The sequence below is a fragment of the Schistocerca nitens genome, chromosome 7 (assembly GCF_023898315.1).
Source record: "Schistocerca nitens isolate TAMUIC-IGC-003100 chromosome 7, iqSchNite1.1, whole genome shotgun sequence".
Classification (NCBI taxonomy): Eukaryota; Metazoa; Arthropoda; class Insecta; order Orthoptera; family Acrididae; genus Schistocerca; species Schistocerca nitens.
In genome coordinates, this window is record NC_064620.1 from 319429263 (window position 1) to 319449691 (window position 20429).

At 43.3% G+C, this 20429-nt stretch overlaps 1 protein-coding gene across 3 annotated transcripts in view; it reads right to left on the bottom strand.

Moving 5' to 3' along the window:
• The window catches only part of LOC126194751 (multidrug resistance-associated protein 1-like), a 368141-nt gene that overhangs the window by 13078 nt on the left and 334634 nt on the right, over window positions 1–20429 (bottom strand). For all 3 annotated transcript variants that reach the window (XM_049933026.1, XM_049933028.1, XM_049933027.1), the window contains exons 28-29: window positions 10638–10963; window positions 7535–7649 (exon numbers count right to left, since the gene is read on the bottom strand). In XM_049933026.1, the coding sequence (XP_049788983.1) occupies window positions 7535–7649; window positions 10638–10963 (441 nt within the window). The remainder of the gene's footprint in view (window positions 1–7534; window positions 7650–10637; window positions 10964–20429) is intronic.

The following is a 20429-nucleotide window of genomic DNA, read 5'->3' on the forward strand; positions in this document are numbered from 1 at the left end:
ATTAGTGACACTGTTAATGAACTACACCACACTCATTTTCATTCTAATGACTCAACACATATTGACAAGCCGTGTGCAATGTACCAAATTATGGACATCCTCCAGAGTACTGCAACTGTTGACAAACAATCACCGACATATATGACTGCCTTCCACTGTAAATGACCAATATTTATGGGTTACTGTGGACAAATCTGTCCTACAAGTGAGCTTCCTGCACCAGACCATGTTTTTCCACAGCCTATGCGTGAACTTTACATTCCGTGTGATACCACAAATCACCTGGGTGACCTCACACTCGTTATGGTTGTGCCACAACCCATGTCATGACATCACGATGACGTCACACCAATAACAGCTGTCCCATGCTCCGGGCCAGACCTGCCACATGATGTCACTCAATAAGCAGGCACACCGTGTCTACCTGCAACTGCACAGGCTTTTCATACCTCGCAAACACAGCATATCAATATGATGAGCCTGACAACAACTACGACCCACACACAATGGGAACACAAGGAGTACCTACAACAGCCACCATGTTGGGTGACCTACACTGATGTGCCATCCAGTACAATTGCCACCAACCAGGACCCGTCCACCATGCCACATTCCTTGGAACCCCGCAACAATGCCATCCTCCATGATGCTGATGATAATTGGTACTGACATCCACATTACTGACACATCTCCCACGACTACTGCACCATGATGCCAGCTGCCACCTCTATCAGTGCTACCGGGCAGTGTTCACGAACCTGCACTATGTACTTCGCACGATTACAACAACCTCATACTGGTCCCAGTCGCCTGCCACCATGCAGATTACCACCAGCCACACACCAAATTACATCTGCCACCACTATAAGTTGATTCTCCACAAGTATGGTTCACACTGTGCGAGTGCAGGATGCAGTCGGCCGGGATCACGGATAATCATGCTTTTGAACCTCTCCTCAACAACACCAATCTTATCAGTGACCTTCTATTGCGTGCACCTACCACAGACAGATACAAGACAGAGAATATGCTCATACTACAGTGCCTGTCACATTCACCTAGACAACAACTCCACCTAGCCATCACTGAGATGTCGCTGGGACACGATACCCTGTCAGCACTCTGGCACAGGTTCTGCCTTCAAATTGACACAAATATCTTACCAGATTGTGCTCTCTGGTCACTATGGCTTCTCAAGCTGCCTGAAAACTTACAGATGGCCACGATAATGCATGAGGACAAACTGCTCGAAACCCAGTTATGCCTTGCCAACTGGATGCTTGCCCTCACACAATATCACGCCTTAATATACAATTGTGTCATCTCCGGCACTAATGTCAACATTGCATCTACAGCCAGCCTGGGTCAGCCTGCACATTAGCCATGCCCACAGAGACCACTGCACACTGCTAACAGCACAGCACCCAGGCAACCAACAGTCACCTACCTGCTCCAATCTCAGCCAAGCCTGTCCATGCCACACCCACAGCAGTCTCACAAGACTCTGCTGTGGCAAGGCACCAACATTCACATACTGTGATGGACCCAGGTGCTGTGTTTGTTGTGGCATGTAAACAACCACTCGCCGCATTCACACCTGACTGTTGACCAATGCCTAACCGTCACAACAACTCACCCGGCCAGGATGCTGTGTCTACTCAGCCACACTCCCCCTGCTGAGTCCATGCACACTTCAGTGCCAACAAGTGCCACTGTCATGCACCCTGCAGCTACCCAAGCTAGTAAAGCAGCCTGACACAGGTTCATCAGGTCACTCCTCTGCTTCAAGCCACCTCGCTATGAAACATGACAACTCTCATCGTATCCCGAATCTATATTCTAATGGCATGTGGCTCTTCATCTGCGACAACCACCTTAGAGCATACTTCCCAGTCAACATGGGCGCCAGTGTATGCTGCCACCTCAGCTAGCATCTGGAAAGTGTACCATCTGCTATAGAACACTGCGCCACAAATGATTCAGTGATTCCCGTGATAGGCATGGCGTCTATCACAGTTCAACTGGACAACCACATCTCTCGCCCTTGGATGTTTTACATGGCCAACACCGTAGAGCCAGTGCTGGGTGTAGATTTTTTGAGGCATTATAACCTGCTGGCCATAGTACTACATCATGACGGCCACATGCCAATCACTGGAGTAAACAGTGACCACCTACCGATGGACAAGACTCCACCTCCTCCTTGTCCTACCTCTGAAACAGTACTGGACCTCATGATAAGTGCCAGGCATTTTTTAAGGAGCTTAAAACCATGATTACTGCATACACCTACCTCCGCTGCACCAATGGCAGAACACCGTGCCACAGATTCAGTGATTCCCGTGATAGGCATGGCGTCTATCACAGTTCAACTGGACAACCACATCTCTCGCCCTTGGATGTTTTACATGGCCAACACCGTAGAGCCAGGACTTGTGGAACGGTGGCACGGCACCCTCAAGACAGTGCTTATATGCCATGACCAGGAATGGATGGAGGCCCGCCCGTGGGTGCTGCTGGGCACACTATCTGCCTACAAAGAAGATCTGGATGCCTTGCTGGCAGAGGTGCTGTACAGGGAACCAATCATCCTCCCAGCAGATTTTGTATCACAATCAACTGACCCTGTGAATGTCAACCTGCTGGACCTAGTAAAACATGTCAGGTACCACATTCATCATGTCCGCATTCCACTACCATCCCCCCACGCCAACTATCTTTAGCATGATCAACTGCAAAAGAGCACATTTGCAGATCCCAATGGCCACAGAGATCATCCAAAGATGGCAATAATTAACCAATTGGACTATTTGAATTTCTCTTTATGCCCTTCAAACTAAAGAACACAGCCCAGACTTGGCAACGGTTAATTGACGGCTTGTTTTTTACCATGCCCTTTTGCTATTGTTACTTGGACGATGTAATTATCTTCTCACAAACAGCTGAAGATCATGAGAATCACCTCTAAATTGTATTTGAAAAACTAGCACAGCATGGGGTTGTGGTCAACGAGCACAAATGCCAACTCCGGCAAAAATGTGTTACATCTGTAGGCCACCTTGTCAACACTTTGGGCATCCACCCAATCCTGGAAAACATAGACTGAATCCATAACTTGCCATCCTGATGGACTATCAAGAGTTGTGCCATTTTTATGGGTAATTAATTTTTACTGACAACACCTCCACCACGCCACACAAACACTTCCACCACTTATAGGGTCACTCCCCAGCAAGAATACATCAGGCAAACTTAAGCTCACTTGGGCTCCTGCAAGCAGCTTTCAAGAACACCAAAACCAAGCTCGTTCAGGCCACCATCCTGGCACTCCCATCATCAGACACCCATATGGTTATAATGGCCAACGACAGTGACAGGGCGATTGGGGCGGTGCCACAACAGGAAATCCCCAGTGCAACCCAGTCCCTATGGTTTTTCTCACAGAAACTGACCAACTCCCAGAAAATGTGATCAACCATTGACAGTAAGCTTTTGGCATATACAAAGTAGTTCAATACTTTCAAGATGACACTGAGGACTGTCCGTTTACTGTCTACACAGACCACTACACTCTGGCTGACACTATTAAATCCCACCAGCCATTACCTCCCCTCGATGATTCCTGCACCTGTACTTGATTTCACAATATACTATGGACATCCACTACGTACAGGGAGCAGAAAACTTGGTGGATGACAACCTCTCATGACTTGCCACCACATCGACACACCTTGACTTCGACCAATTAGTGGAGGCACAAGCAACTGATACTAACCTCCAAAATCTGCTATCTGGACACACGACGGGCCTCCAGTTTAAACAGTGCACCATTGCAGGCACAACTAAACTAGTTTGGTGCAACTCATCTCATGGTAGGCAACAACTGATCATCCCACAGAACTTCAGGAAGACAGTTTTCATCCTTCACAACTTGTCTCACCCTGGAGTACACCCAACACTGAAACTCATAACAGAACATTTTGTATGGACTAACACTAAATTGGACTGCACTGCATAGATGAGAGCCTGCATGTGACAGCAATGGGCCAAGACAGGATGTCACATCCAACCGCTCTTCCAGATATTCCCCATCCTGAAGAGCCATTACAAACATGTCCACATAGACCTGGTGGGGCCATGCCCAGATTCAAATGGATACAAGAACATCCTGTCAGCCATAGACAGGACAACTCAATGGGTGGAGGCCACACCTCTGACTGATGTCTCGGCTGATACTGTCGCCCGAGCTTTCATCACACTACGGATTGCATGCTTCGGCTGCCCAGAGTCCCTGACAACTGACAATGGGTGGCAGTTTGAGTCGGCCCTCTTCTCCGAGCCCAGCTGCCTCTGTGGGTGCCACGGGTTCCCTATGATGACCTACCACACTCAATCAAATGGACTTGTGGAACGATGGCACTGCACCCTCAAGACAGTGCTTGTATGCCATGACCAGGAATGGATGGAGGCCCACCCCTGCGTGCTGCTGGGCACACAAGCTGCCTACAAAGAAGATCTGGATGCCTTGCTGGCAGAGGTGCTGTACAGGGAACCAATCATCCTCACAGCAGATTCTGTATCACAATCAACTGACCCTGTGAATGTCAACCTGCTGGACCTAGTAAAACATGTCAGGTACCACACTCATCATGTCCGCATTCCACTGCCATCCCCCCACGCCAAACCAACCATCTCTGTGCACAAGGACCTCCAATTGCACGCACAAGTCATGCTCAGGACTGTCACCATCAAACCTGCCCTCCACCCTGTGTACAATGGCCTGTACAAGGTGCTGAAATGAGTGGCAGACACTTTTGATATCTTGCAAGCTGGAAAAATGTTAAGTGTCACTGAACTGCCTAAAACTGGCGTGGACTTTAGCAGGCACACCTGGTGTTTACCCTCCACCAGCACCAGCTCCAGGCCGCTCAAGCCAATTTACAGTCACCCTAGGCCTGCAAGACTACCTCCCAGAAGAAATTTCCATAACACTCCAGGACCCACTACTCATGGTTAGGGGCAAATTTGACAGGAGACAGTCAGGCTACAGCATGATCTTGAGGTCATTAGAGCAATCCATGCCCCTCCCACCTATAATCGACAAGGTGGTCTGAAATTTACTCTTTCATTGGACGGCTACCACTTGTGTTGGCCACGGAGCACTTCATAACAATGACTGATATCCCAGACACTGCTGCCAGCAGACTGACAGCCACACCAGAGAATGCACCACCAGCTACCAACACCTACCAACACCTCAACAGACACCATCACCACCCCATTGACACCGCCACTGATGTTGTGGGCTAGCTGCCCTTTATGGCCGCACAGGCACCTGGCAGACTACGGTATGTTGGCACTCATCATTGCCAGCAGGACAATGCATCATGTCGTACACCAGTTACCAGTCACTGTGTCCCGCATTTGTGTGTGTGTGTGTGGGGGGGGGGGGGGGGGGAGGCCCTGTTGGGATGAAGAACTCCTGGCTCTACCCCCCAATAATATTGCTGCCCTACTGCAGCAAGAACAACTATATCTTTTCCAGATCAGTTCTCTGCAGTATGCACTTATGCTATTCGCATTGTGTATATGCTGTAAGAATATAAGTATTCGCAGTGAATGATGGAAGGGTGAGTGATAATTTTTAATCGTAATTACCATGTCTGCTCCCCACTACCTACAGTGGGAGAGACTGCCTACTAACTTGTTTCTTATATTTTATGTTCAGCTTTCTAATAGAATAAGAATGAATAGTATTTGCTTAACTGTCTCAATGATTACTTTTAGAAAACTATAAGATACATTGTTACTAATTTGATAATCATTAGCAATCACACATTTATTTTGCTACCTAGTGTAAATTGAGAAGTTTGATGTAGCACACGAATTATTCTTGGAGGGGGTATTAAAGGTATAGGCAACTTTATTGGCATGATTTGCTTATTTGTCCATTTGAAGGGATGAGAGCTTTCTATTTATACACGTTACCAGACTGAGATGTGGGTCAGATAATAAAGCCAATGTTTGTCTTTGCTGGTTGTATTTCACATTCTTGGAGCACTGGAAGGACTATGAGACCAGGGTTCAGTGCGAGCAAGCAACTACCACAATGCTGATGACACAGAGGAGGCAACCAAAGCCTTGTGTTTGCCAAAATGACCATTTCATTGTACTGAGGGAGAAGAGAGCCATAATCAATGGACTTAGTGTATCATTTTTGTAATTTTTGTTAAACTTAACATTACCACCAAATTACAATTTATTGAAATCTAGAAAATATGTATTATATACTTTTGGTATGCACAGTTGTTAATAAATTGAATCATAAAGAAGTGTCCTAAGTGTTTAGAAGGTTTCAAATATGGGCAAGAAATTTTATGATATTATTTAAATTTTCATTGGTATGACGTGTGCTATTATTTTTCATTAGGCCAACATGTACAGTGTGGATTCAACTTTTTTCATTTCAGTTTTATTCCATGGTAATTTTGAGATATGTTTCTTTGCACTGACTTTTACAGTGTCCTATTTACCAAAGCAAACATCAGTGGGAGGATGGGGGAGGGGTGAGAGAGAGGGGGGGGGGGAGGAGGAAAGGGGGGAGAGGTAGTGAAACATTGCAATGGCTGCCCCCAATATGAATTTTTACTTGGAATGTTAATATAATATAGTTTTTCATTTGGGTTTGTAATATTTTTGTTGGTGATTAGTTTCAAGAGGATATTCGACTTTGTGTGCCTTCAGTACATAACCATTGTTGTGACTAGTTTCTGGTGATTTAACAGAGGGAGTACATGACATGGGCAGTCAGAAGCAAAGATTTTCCTGAAGTTAATATTATTATCGATGTTTGTGGTGCATAATTTTCTTTCAGTGAGAGATAAAAAATAAATAAATTGAGCTGAAATTTAAATCTGGGCTTGGACATTCAATATGGGGTCAAGTATAGGATGAACAAGGAGCAGTGGAATAATATTAAAATGGGATTAAGTTAGCTACAGTATCAACTGGCTAGTTCAGAGAATGGCTTGTGCAGTCAGGTTACAGTTGTTAATGAATGATATGATCACATTGAAAGGATATGCACAATACTGTTCCCAGTAATGAGTGTCAACTTCAAAGATGCTAAGTCTCTTCTTATATGGTTGGTAATGTCAAAGACATGTTTGACAAACATGAATATGAAATATAAAGCTCTTTTGTCCCACCCAATTGAGTACTGCTGAAGCATTGTAGTCTATACTGAAAAAAAGAGCTCTTTGGCACAACACAAATATCTCTCAGTAAATTGGAATGGTCTCTCTTCAGGAATGCTATTAAATTCCATGGGTAGTTATTTATGATTTACATCAATTGATTTCCAGGAGGTACCAAAAGCAGATTCTCAACTATGTAATGTGAATGTTAGAAGTATTACATACTTGCAATCATACATATATACATCTATTCAACCGTGTTTGGTCCTTAATCTGTCACTGTCAACTGTGTAAATTCTATGCAGACATGAGTTTAGAACTACTGGCCTACAGCTTACCTGTATCAAGTCATCAGTCTCAAGGTCAACAGCAGCTGTAGCCTCATCTAGAATCAGCACTTTTGTCTTACGCAATAGGGCTCTGGCCAAGCAGACCAGCTGACGTTGCCCAACACTAAAACCACAAATTTGACTCATTATTTCATATTTTATTTCTTGTCTTATTTAAATGTATTGCACATGTATAGAGAAATATTTGTAATTAACAGGAAAAACTAAATGAAAGACACATCAGGGCTGAGGCCCTATTAGGAATTGAAGAATGAATGAATGCAATAGCCACCAGTCGTAGAGTAAAAAGTGATATATCTGGAATAAAATTAGTAAGCTTTCCCAGTCACAAGCAGACCATCTACAGACTGAGTAATATATTAAACAATTTAATATTTGAGCAATGTTTCCTATTCAATGACCCACTATGTTCATAAATCGAGTAACACAATTTGGAAGTTGTTTCAATATATGTCTTGATATGCCCCTCCCAACTTAACCTGACAAACTGTCATTCCTCAAGCGTCAATCTTTTATAGTATTGTGTGCATATGAGAGGCAGTAATAAAATTTTAAATTACCACTTTGAAACAAGAAAATTATGAAATTTATGTTTTGTTTGTTTGCAGGTACATGTTTGTAATCATGGCACACATTGAAATCCCATGCCACTGTACCATAGCATGCTCCCAAAGAAGCCAAAACAAAACAAAACAATAAACCCCAATGATAAAGTGGGGTTTTGTGCAGTAATTCATTTTCTGCATTTGAAGAGTAACAGCATTGCAACAATCCATACTGAGTTGGTGGAAGTGTATGGAAATAATGCATCACGATATAACACAGTGGTTAGGAGGCATATATGCTTCCAGTTTCATCAGATGAGACTGAAGACTAAGGACAAATTGACAGACAATCTTTTCCTGAAGAATTGGGAATTGCATAGAAGTGTAAGGCCTGCTGCTCGAACATCAGTGTTGATAGTGGAAAAAGTGAAAATCTGTCATGGATCATTTTTCATCAGATAAAGTATCTCACAGCAGCTGGGTTCTACAAATGCTTATACTTATTCAAGAGGCCAGTCATATTGAAGCAGCAGCAGAAATGTTGTAGCTGTGTCCAGCCAATCCAGATTACTTCTATAGCCACCTAACCAACATGGATGAGTGCTGTGTGTCTCACTGTGACTTTGAGACAGAGGATCAAAGCCAGTAGTGGAAACTTGTGGATTCACTGTCAAAAATGGAGATGACCCAGCCTCATTGGGCAAGGTGATACTACATGGCTTTTGGGTCTGCCATAGTGCAATGTTAACCAAATACACTCATAAGAAGCAGACTGTCACAAGAGTATACTACCAAAATCTCCTGACATAGCTACAAATGCTGTCAAGTGAAGCGCCATAGCGAGCTTCTCAGGAGTATGTTTTTGTTCCACAAATTTGCCCCAGCATATTCTGTGCAGGACAAACATGCTTGCTGCTGTTTTGGGCTATTAAATTTTGAATCAGCTGAATATTCTCGTGAGATAGCACCCAGTGTCTACTTTCTCTTTCCTCAAATGAAGGTGCCATTGTATTGTATGCATTTCAAGAATGACTACAATGCAATTTTCAAGATGAAATGTTTCCAGAATACATTAAACACAGACATCTGTGATTAGTATCTCTATCAAGTCATCCATCATTGGAGAAGATGAGTTAGCACTGAAGGCTGAATATGGATAGAAGGTTCATCATCGAAGCTTGATTTCTTTCTTCAAGATGATTAAGGCTTAATGATTAATCCTTGGAAACAGAGGATTATATTGTTATAGGCATGTCCAAATGTATGTATCATTTTGGGAAAAAACTCATAAAAACATTTTTTCAAACCAAAATTTATTTTTACAAGAAAGAGAATTACTTAAGTTACTTTTATACATAGCTGCTACCATTGTTCAGACATTTGTCATAGTGGTAAATCAACTTTTCTCTGTCCTCTTCATAGAAAGATGTGGCCAGTGAAGTCAGCCACTGATGAACATTGACTTCTGCTGCCAAATCACCTTCCTCCAAAGTCATGTTTCAAGTTCAAGAACAGGTGGTAGTCAGAGGTGTGAGATTTAGGGTGTGTGGAAGGAGATCAAACTTCTGAGATCAAACTTCTCCCAACTGAATTGTTGAATAAAATTTGGAGTGACACCAGCAGAATGGGGACATGCACTGGTAAGTAGCAACACAATGCCTAGACCAAGCATTCCATGCCTCTTGTTTCGAATTGTGCACCAAAGTTTTCTCATTGTTTCACACTATCACACCACATTGATGGTTTCACCTCTGGGAAGGAACTCAAGAGTCAAAAAACTCTGTTTGTCCTCGAAAACAGTGCACATGATGTCTTGGGAAACGTGAGTGTCTTCACTGCATCAACTGTTGTTTTAATTCTGGAGTGACATTACAAAGCCAAGTTTCAACACCAGTCACAATTTTGTTTAAGAATTCAACTCCTTCAACACTGTATTGGTAAGAAATGTCAAAGTACTGCCATGTCACTTCATTTTGTTGACATCCATAAGCATTTTCAGAAACCAATGGGAACACAGTAAGTGAAAATTTACATGATTTGTGAGACTCTCATGCGAAACAGCTTTTGAAATATGTGGAAACTCATCACAAAGCATTCTTATTGTGAACTGTGTTTTCATGAACTTTCTAATTCACTTTTTCATTTAAAACAAACAACAGACAGCCGCACACTCCATGCTTCATCATGGACATTGAATCATTCATCACTGAATTGTTTCACCCACATTCTCACCATTCCATCAGTCATTACATTTTTACCACAAATCTCTATAAGTCGAGAATGAATTTCATGGCTTAACGTTCTTTGTATAAACACAACATGACCCTTCTATACTAGTGGTAATGAAAAGACAATGAACCAGAGATATGAGTCTGACTGTGTGGGACTTCAACACTAGTGATGCAATGGCGGTAGAACAAAATGATACTTACTTTATGGACATGCTCTGTAGTTCAGATTATATTTAAGATGTAACCTTCACAATTAATACTATGATTACTATGAATTTTATAAGAAAAAAATTACAATTTGAGTTTCCTTTCTACCTGAGATTCTCACCACCTTCAGTAACCTCATGATTGAGGCCTGCAGCGTGACCTTCCACAAAAGTCTTCAAATGTGCCTGTTCAAGTGCATGCCATACTTCCTCATCTGAATGCTTGTTGAAAGGATCAAGATTGAGACGCAATGTCCCAGAAAATAAAACTGCATCTTGAGGGATGATAGTGAGACATGATCGCAGAACATGTAATCCCAGCTTGGTTACATCGACATTATCAATCTCAATTGAGCCACCAGCTGGTTCTATGATGCGGAACAGTGCTAATGTCAGTGAAGACTTGCCTGCTCCAGTTCTGCCTACTATTCCAACCTTAAACAGGCAAATTAGAAAATTCAGTAAATTTGGTAACTTATTTTTTGCAAGTAAATGAGAAACAAAGGTCTAAATTTCAATTATTTTTTAACCTTAAGAATGCACAGAGGACAGAAGAGAACAAATACTCATTTCATTAAGCATACCTTACAAAAACTCAGAAAAAATGAAAAATTGGATACAATGTCTGTTGCAATGTTTTAAAAGCTGTAACTTCAGCTATTGAGAATATATAGATACTAAACACTAGGAAACATGAAATTCTTTAAATCTTGCTAACTTCCTTCTCCACCAAGAACCACAACTTGGTAGTGAGTATTTTATTTGTAGCAATATCAAATCAGCGCTAGTAAAAGAGTTTGGAAAAGAAGCAGAAAAATCAGGAAAAAGGAAGATCAGTGTTTAATGCAACATTTTGACACATATCCCTAATCCTCTGACCATACTCATAGACAAGCTAATAAATAACACCCCTCTCATCACCAAATATCATCTCAGTTCTGCAAGAAACTGATCATACCCTTTTCCGGGCCTGGGAATGAGAAACTTCCTTCCCACAAACCATTTTACTCCTCTCAAAGTGGCATCCCATTGCCTACTCAACCTATGAAATAGCCTGTTCCACCCAAAAGTCATACCTATTCTTAGGGACCTGAAAAAAATTGCAATTTGCAATAAATGCAAATATACATTTGTGCGACTATCGACGAAGTCACGTATAACGTCTTTGTTTTGCAAGCTCTTTGTGAATGAACAAAGTACTCAGAATCATAAGCAATGCTCCACATTACACACACACCGCGGATCTTCACCGGGAATATCAGCTAGATACCCTCTTGCAGGTATTCCAAAAACTCTCCACACAACTGTACAGAAACATGAGACACTCGCATAATCCATTTATTCTTTCTCTGGGGAACTATGACCATAACCATAGATTGAAACATAATAGACCAAAGACACTATTAGCAAGGAACTAAACATCTATGGTCTATAGCACGCTAACACAACAGTACTGGTGAGCCCTGCAACACAGCTACTACTGGCAACCCCAGATGCTTGACCCACTGAAAAACAGGCAAGCGCAAGGAAGCCATACTGTACACAACACACAAACCAGCCACACACACCTCCTGCACTGTGAGCTGATCTATGGCCGATCGCCCACTAATGTATGATGAACTCGGACTGTGACAGGGACGAAGCTGCTGCAGCAGGCCCAGGAGAATTCACAGGAGCCCAGCCGCAGCACCCAGACTGACCCATCTACAACGAGCACCCGCAACAACAAAGGTAACGATGCATGATACCTTGCACTAACATAACCTCACCTTGCATCACTGTCGCAGCTAGCAAGCCACTACTGCTCTTACTGCCCGTCCTACAGTTGCTGAGGTTTTTTCCCTTGGAGCTTGCCTAGGCATTTTTTTCCCTCTGCCCTTACAAACCACTACCCTTCAATCACTTTTGTCCACTTTCTGTCTCCCAATGGACCATGTCAATGAGTAATCCTACCCAGACGCATGGACGTCATCACAGCCCACATACTGTGACTCCTGAATCGAAAACTAACATGTTATATGGAGGAGGTTAGTGTTCAACGTCCCGTCGACAACAAGGTCATTAGAGATGGAGCGCAAGCTCGGGTTAGGGAAGGATTGGGAAGGAAATCGGCCATGCCCTTTCAAAGGAACCATCCCGGCATTTGCCTGAAACGATTTAGGGAAATCACGGAAAACCTAAATCAGGATGGCTGGAGACGGGATTGAACCGTCGTCCTCCAAAATGCGAGTCCAGTGTGCTAACCACTGCGCCACCTCACTCGGTATGTTATATGGAAGTGACAGCAGAACATTTGGTTTGGTCATCACATTGGTGTGGGCATGGAGGGGCCCAATCCTATATTGCTCTTTGTGAGCAGTCTGTGTTCGTGTGTGGTACATAAAACAAATGTACTGAGAATCAAGCGATGTGTATATCTTTATATGTGTGTTACGAACCAATAAAATAGTGCTTATTACATGTGGTATAGTGTACATCATTGGATCTGGCAATCCTACAACACTAACCCCATACTGGTGACCCCAAATTTATTCGTCAGTGCTACAACGAACTCTCATTCTGTCGAGCAGTACACAATGGATCGCTTGCCACCTGCAACACCGCACATGTGCCAACTAGGTTTTCCAATGGACACTTTGGCCTCATTTTCTAATTATCCACCTTGTGTTCGCAACAGTTTGATGCAGTTTCCAAACACACCAGCTAGCTGTACTCAACAGAACAGTGCTTCTACATTCCCACAACCATGTGTGCTGGCTTTAGGTACAAACAATAACTTTTCGTTATTGTACATGAATCAGCAGTCACATGGCAGTGTTCTGTACCAACAAAACGTTTTTATGCACAAAACTTCACATGTGAACATTTTAATTCAAATGTGAACATTCCACATGTTCTGAGTGCTCAACAATGGCTGACACAATGTGCTTAAACCCCAGTGACTATGTTTACAAGTTTCCCAAGTGCCAGTGTGAACTTTCCACCTGAGTCAGTGGTGCTACAAATCAAGCCGAATGCTCAATACAGGAAATTTCATGTTTATCCCGGTACTCCAGATTTTGCACAAGCCCTCCCAAATACCTCCCCCCACCCTCCCCTGCCACTACCAGTGTCTGCTTTATTCCTTCCACATTTGCTGCATGTGGCATGTGTTCCATAAATGTTGCATTATTTTAACAATTTTAATGCACCTGTAGGGGAGGGGACCAGAAACTGTACTCTGTCATTTTCCACACAGCGGTCAACTACGGTCGACTCTTCTGCACTGGTCCATTCTATGCCTGTTGGTGTTACTCCATTGAACACCCGACTCATTGATTTCTCGACCACGGTCAAGCCAGCCGCACCTACCATTCCGCATGGCACTGACAGTGTTGTGAACTGGTACACCACTACTGCACTTGAGCCTGTTATGCTGCAGAGCTATGGACAGGGAGTGACAGGTTCCGACAAACAGTTACGCCAAGACTCCCCCATCCATTGGCCTCAGCTACTACCCATTTGCAAGGACCACCCACGCACATGGTTTGCCTTGGTCGACCACTTCCTGCAGCTACATGGCATTGTGGATGACAACTCGAAATTCCTTTTCTTACTAAGCACCTCCATGATGAACCGAAGCTAATCTGTGATACTGTGGTTTTGCCTCCTGCTACGGACAAATATGCATTTGCCCTATGCACCATCCTCGAGCGACTATCTGGGTCTGCAGAGTAAGCTATCCACCTCATCATCAGTCACGAGTAGCTGGGTTCCAGATCCCCATCCCAGCTCTGGCATCATCTCCATGCTATGATTGACACACATCATATGCCGGATGCTAAACTTTGGTCCATGTGGTTGCTCAAACTTCCTCTGGAAGTTCAAATTCAGCTTGTCCACTTAACTTCGGCCCCACTGGACACTAAACTGAAGATCGCAAACCAATTTCATAACATTCTGCCACCCCCTGCATGCCTCCCTTGGGATGCCCTCTGGCCTCATGGGTTGATCATTCAGTACAGAGGGTGTACGGCTCGCTCCTCGCATGTGCGCAGACCCTGTGCTGGCTGGCAGCCTCTGCTGTAACTCCTCTCCTACCAGATCTACTGCGGCACCCTCCACTGCGTCAGCCAGCTCAACAGACGATGCTACGTGCCATTCTGCTTGGTGTTATTTCCATTCTTGCTTTGGCGACTTGGCTAAGAAATGTCATTCCCCATGTGCATTCCCAAACTAATAGCATGACCCCACTCAGGTGCTATGGGCCACTTTGCATCGCACAGACACCTGTCCCTTATTACTTCTTCACCCCACATGCCAGGACACTTGTATGTGAAAGATGCAGTGTCCTGTCTTTTGTTTCTAGTTGACATGGGGGCCAAGGTTAGTCCGCAGGTATTAAATTTTAGCATCAGCTTTGCCCCCTGCTTTGAGGCACCAATGATTTCTTGATCCAATCTCATGGAATAACTAATTTAAACCTTAAACTGCAGGATATTAACACCCCATTACAGTGGACTTTCATTATCGCCGACATGGATGAACCTGTGCTCATGGTAGATTTTCTCTTAGCCCGTGCTCTTTCACCTAACCTACAATGAGGTACACTAATCTTTAACTTGGTAGACCATATCACTGGTCCCGATATCTCTTCCCTCTCATCCAAGAGTGCCACTGTATTGTGTGAGCTAGCTGAAGCCACTGTTGCAGTGCTCTCCCTTAAATCACATAACGACGAGCTTCGGGACAGCAATGAAGCCCTCCACTTATTCATCGCCTCCGTGCAAGCCAAGCTCATGGACGCATCTAAGGAGGTCGCCCAGCTGTCACACATGGCCATGGCCCCAGCCCCCACCCTGCCTCCTTACATCCACTGCCAACGCCGCATGACTTTTCTATTGCCGGACAGAAGCTGTGTTCACAACACTAACAAGTACCCCACCGAGCTCTATGACAATGACTACCAGTGGATCACTGCCACTGCTGCTGATCTGCAGGCCTGGGACACACAAGTGTGTGCACTACAGTTAAGTCATACTGCATCGGGTGCTGATCCATTTTCCCCATCGGTGTTTGCGATCAACAGCGGTACTGTCCATAGAATAAATACCACAAAAGGTCCACCAGTACATGAAAAGGCTAGGCATTTCAACCCAGAAAAACTTAAACATGCCAAAGGTATTATTCAGGAACTTTTAGACAGTAAGACTATTCGCCCTTCTTCTAGTAGGTGGTCGTCACCCATTCATTTGGAGCCTAAGAAAGATGACACTTTCCGCCTCTGTGGTGACTATCGGGCACTTAACACCATAACAATTTTAGATTATTATCCTGTCCCAAATATTCAAGACTTTGCTTCCTAACTGCATGGGACACAAAATTTCAGTGTAATTGACTGTCACAAGGCATACCACTAACTGCCAATGGCACCCGATGACTTTGAAAAAACCGCAATCATCACCCCATTCAGATTGTTCGAGTATCTGTTTATGCCGTGCGGCCTTAAAAATGCTGCACAGATGGGGCAATGGTTCATTGACTTGTTGGTTGGATAACTAGACTTTACGTATGCATACCTGGATGACGATAATTTTTTCTTCCTTACTCGAGGAACATGAACTTCACTTAATACAGTGTTACAACTATTACAAGCAAATGGTGTCACAGTGAACAATGCTAAGTCACAACTCTGCCACACTGGTGTCACTTTTCAGGGCCACATGGTTCCTGCCGACGGCCACCGTCCCCTACCCGAATGGGTCAAGGTTATTAGTATGGTACCTTTGCCCAAAGACTTTCAGGGCCTCCACTGCTTCCTAGGAATGGCAAATTACTACCACAAGCACATTCCCCATGCTGCCAACATAGAAGCTCCACTGACAGATGCTGTAGCAGGTAACAACACTTCAGGATCTCGGGTGGTCACGTCCAGACATGCGACGGGCATTTGATAATCTCGTCAGCCTTACAGATGGCTGTTATACTCACTCATCCCATCCTTGACACTCCCATCTGGCTTACTATAGATGTGAGTGATACAGCAGTGGGCGAGTACTTCAGCAATCTGTGGGTTCGGTTGTACAGCCACTCAGATTTTTCTACCACAAACTGTCTGCTTCCCAATGCAAATGGTCCAACTTCGACTGGGAACTATTTGCTGTTTACGCCACTGTCAGATATTTCCACAACAATATCGAAGGTCACCATCTTGTGGTATTTACTGACCATGAATTACTCATATATGCTTTCCACGAAACAAGCAATGACTCATCTCTGAGATGTTTCCATCATATAGACCTCATATGCCAGTTTACGAATGACATACATTATGTCAGAGGAGCAGACAATGTCATCACCAATTCTTTATCTCATGTTTCAGTATTATCTTCACAACTGGACCTCAGCGAACTCCCTAGATTGCAAGCAGATGATCCTGAACTTGCCACATTGTGCTCCAGTACTGAAACAGGACTCAAACTCAAGTTATGGACACTTCCTGGGTTCTTGTCACCCATCTGGTGTGGCATTTCAACAGGACGCATATGTCCGGTGATCCCCGCACCTCTCCGCTGGGACATTTTCATAGTATTCACTACTTAGCACACCCTGGCATACGCACCACCACACATTTGATAGTCGAACGTTTTGTTTGGCCCGGAGTGATAAAACATCACAGTTGGGTGTGAGCATTTGTGGCTTGTCAGTGCGCAAAAGTAGGATGTCATGCACAGCCCCTCATGAGTATGTTCGACATAGAAAAATGAAGATTTCAACACATACACATTGATTTCATCAGGCCATTACCCCCTTCAGACCCCTTTCGTTACATATTGTCAACCATTGACAGGTTTACCCACAGGGTAGAGGTAATTCCCCTCACTACTATCACAGGCAACACAGTGGTCTGAGGCCTTTTATAAATGTGGATCTTGTGCTTCAGCTGCCCAGCTTCTGTCACCACTGACCAGGGCAGCCAGTTGGAGTCTGCCCTCTTCTGGGAGCTTTGTGAACTATGTGGGGTGAGATGGTTTAGCACAACAGTATACAATCCCCAGAGCAATGGGCTTGTCGAATTCTGGCACTGAATACTTAAAGCTTCACTGACATGCCATGGAGGTGAGTGGGAAGAGAGAGATAATGACAATGAGAAGAGACAGCAGCAGTGGTAATGAATAAATTAGACAGCAGCACTGAGAGAGAGCAAGAGGCAGACAGTGACAGCAAGAGGTGATGGCAGTGGCTGTGAGACTAGAGACAGTGGCAATTAGAGAGGCACAAAGAGATAATGACAGTGAGTTAGGCTGAATAAGTGAGTGAGAGTGGGAAGAGGAAGTTAATGGGTATGAGCAACTGTTGAGTGATGGACTAGTGGCTGTGGGCAAGTTACAGTTATGGGAGGTTGTGGGAGTTAGAGAGGTGAGCTGCATGTTAAAAAAGAATGTGAATGTGTTTCCATATGAAAAAGTTTGGGAAATTTTTTAAAGGTGGTGAGGAAGTTAGAATGAGGCCCCCACTTTTCAGTGAGAGTCTCTTAAACAATAATAGCCTCGCCTTTTTGTGCTGCAATAGGAGCATTTTTCTGCTGGTGAATAATATGCCAAATTCTCCTCACTTAGGCTGATGCATTTATCTGCAGATAATGATCTTTCTCCATTGCAAGAAGTGACAAATGGATACTTATATGAGGTAATTTGGGAACGTGTAAGGTTGAATAATTCCTGGTGATTTGTATTGTCACCACCAAAAATTGTTCTAACTTCTCTGTGGTCCACAACAACATCAAATCTGTTCATTCCAACAGTCCTGTCGGTAATAATCATGGTGTCCAAAAAATTCACAGTTGTTGATCCCTGATTACTTCCTCAGCTCAAAACAAGACTGAAATAAGAAGAGAGTAAAATAACCTTGGAGGATGAAGAGAGATTAGAGCATGATTGCACCATGGTGGTTTGCCAAAGTACAGTACTCTAAAGTAACAAGAGTGAATCTCTGTTTGGTGAAAACTCTGAGATCTTTGTCAAAGAAAATGGTTTATCATTCTTTATGGCAATTCCATATTTTATGGATCAAAATTGAAATGGTGTACTATTATTCACATTATATAATATTGTGCTCTAAAGGCAAGTAAATGTGACTAATATACAGGATTAAAGTGTAAAATATATCATATTAAATATAAAGAATCAAAATATGCAACAGGCTCAAATTTGCTTCCTATAAGTTTAAACTATGCAAATATGCATGAGAAAATTCTGAGGCTGCCTCTTGCAATAACATGGCAAGAATGGTATTAATTTGTTTAAAATGAATGAAATTTTGTTCAACTTGCATGGACAGCTGTCCTTAATAGCACACCCCTTCTGGCATTCAGAGAGGTATAGTGAACCTTATATTAGAAGAATGAACTGTATCTTAATAGCTAAGAGGCAGTACATTATATTAGAATTACAGTTCATTTGGCAATAGAGTAAAGTTGTCATATTGCCAACTAAAGAGTCAAGTTGTCATATTGCCAACTAAAGAGTCATTGGTGTCCAAAATTGAAGCAACAAACTGCTATTTTCCTCTCCTGTGTCTAATTCATGATATAATCACACAAACTGTTAACAGATGTCCATACAATCATGATCTGGATGGAAGATGGCATTCCAGTCAATGGAAAACCATGCCACCAATGTTGTCAGTGCATGTATCAAATGAGGTAGTGTTTGCCGGATAGTCCCACATCAATAATTGCTGTGGTGGTACAGTATGGCACAGGGAAAATGCCTACCTGACTATCCGTGGTGGAGGGCCATATGAAGAATGGAAGCAGGAGAAGCACAAACTAATGTGGCCCAATGGCTTCAGGCGATTCATTCTGTTGTTTATTGGATGTTGATGTGCCAACAGTTTATGGAGACAGAAACTGTATCACAAAGACCAGAGCAGGGCTGTCAGTGTGTGACATAAGAAAGAGAGGACCATTATTTGGCTGTAAAGGCATGATGGTACCAGCTTAGTACTACATGGCAAATGGCATCTGACCTTGCAGCATCCACTGGTCATGTTATACTGAAGCAAACAGTATACAGAAGGCTTTAGTAGAGTGGCCTTTATTACCAGGGACCTGCTGTATGTATAGCTCTGGCGTGTGTTCACAGAAGGGAACATCTGAAGTGGAGTCATCAACATGTCACCTGGACAGTCGAACTGTTCTGCCAAAGTTCTTTTCACAGACAAGTCCTGCTTTGTTCTGGAGAATGATCATGACAGTTCACATCTGGCAGAAAAGTGGAACATGATTTTTGGACCCAACCATTATGGAAAGAGATCAATATCAAGGAGGATCCCTAAAGATGTGTTACCACTCGAACACCTCTTCATTAAATTGTATGGATGAATCAGCAAGATTTAACTGTTGTCAGATATTGTGACAAGATTTTAGGCCCTCATATGTGCTTGTGTCTGTATATGTGCCGATGGATCCTGTCCCTATTTCCCCCTAAGGTAAGTCTTTCCGCTCCCGGATTGGAATGACTCCTTACCCTCTCCCTTAAAACCCACATCCTTTCGTTTTTCCCCTCTCCTTCCCTCTTTCCTGATGAAGCAACCGTGGGTTGCGAAAGCTTGAAATCTGTGTGTGTTTGTGTGTTTTTTATTGTCTCCTATCAACATACCAACGCTTTCGTTTGGTAAGTTATAGCTTCTTTGTTTTTAGATACATTTTTCCCATGTGGAATGTTTCCCTCTATTATATATATAGAGGGAAACATTCCACGTGGGAAAAATTTATCTAAAAACAAAGATGATGTAACTTACCAAATGAAAGCATTGGTATGTTGATAGAGACACTAACAAACACAAACACAAACACACACACAAAATTCAAGCTTTCGCAACTCATGGTTGCTTCATCAGGAAAGAAGGAAAAAGAGGG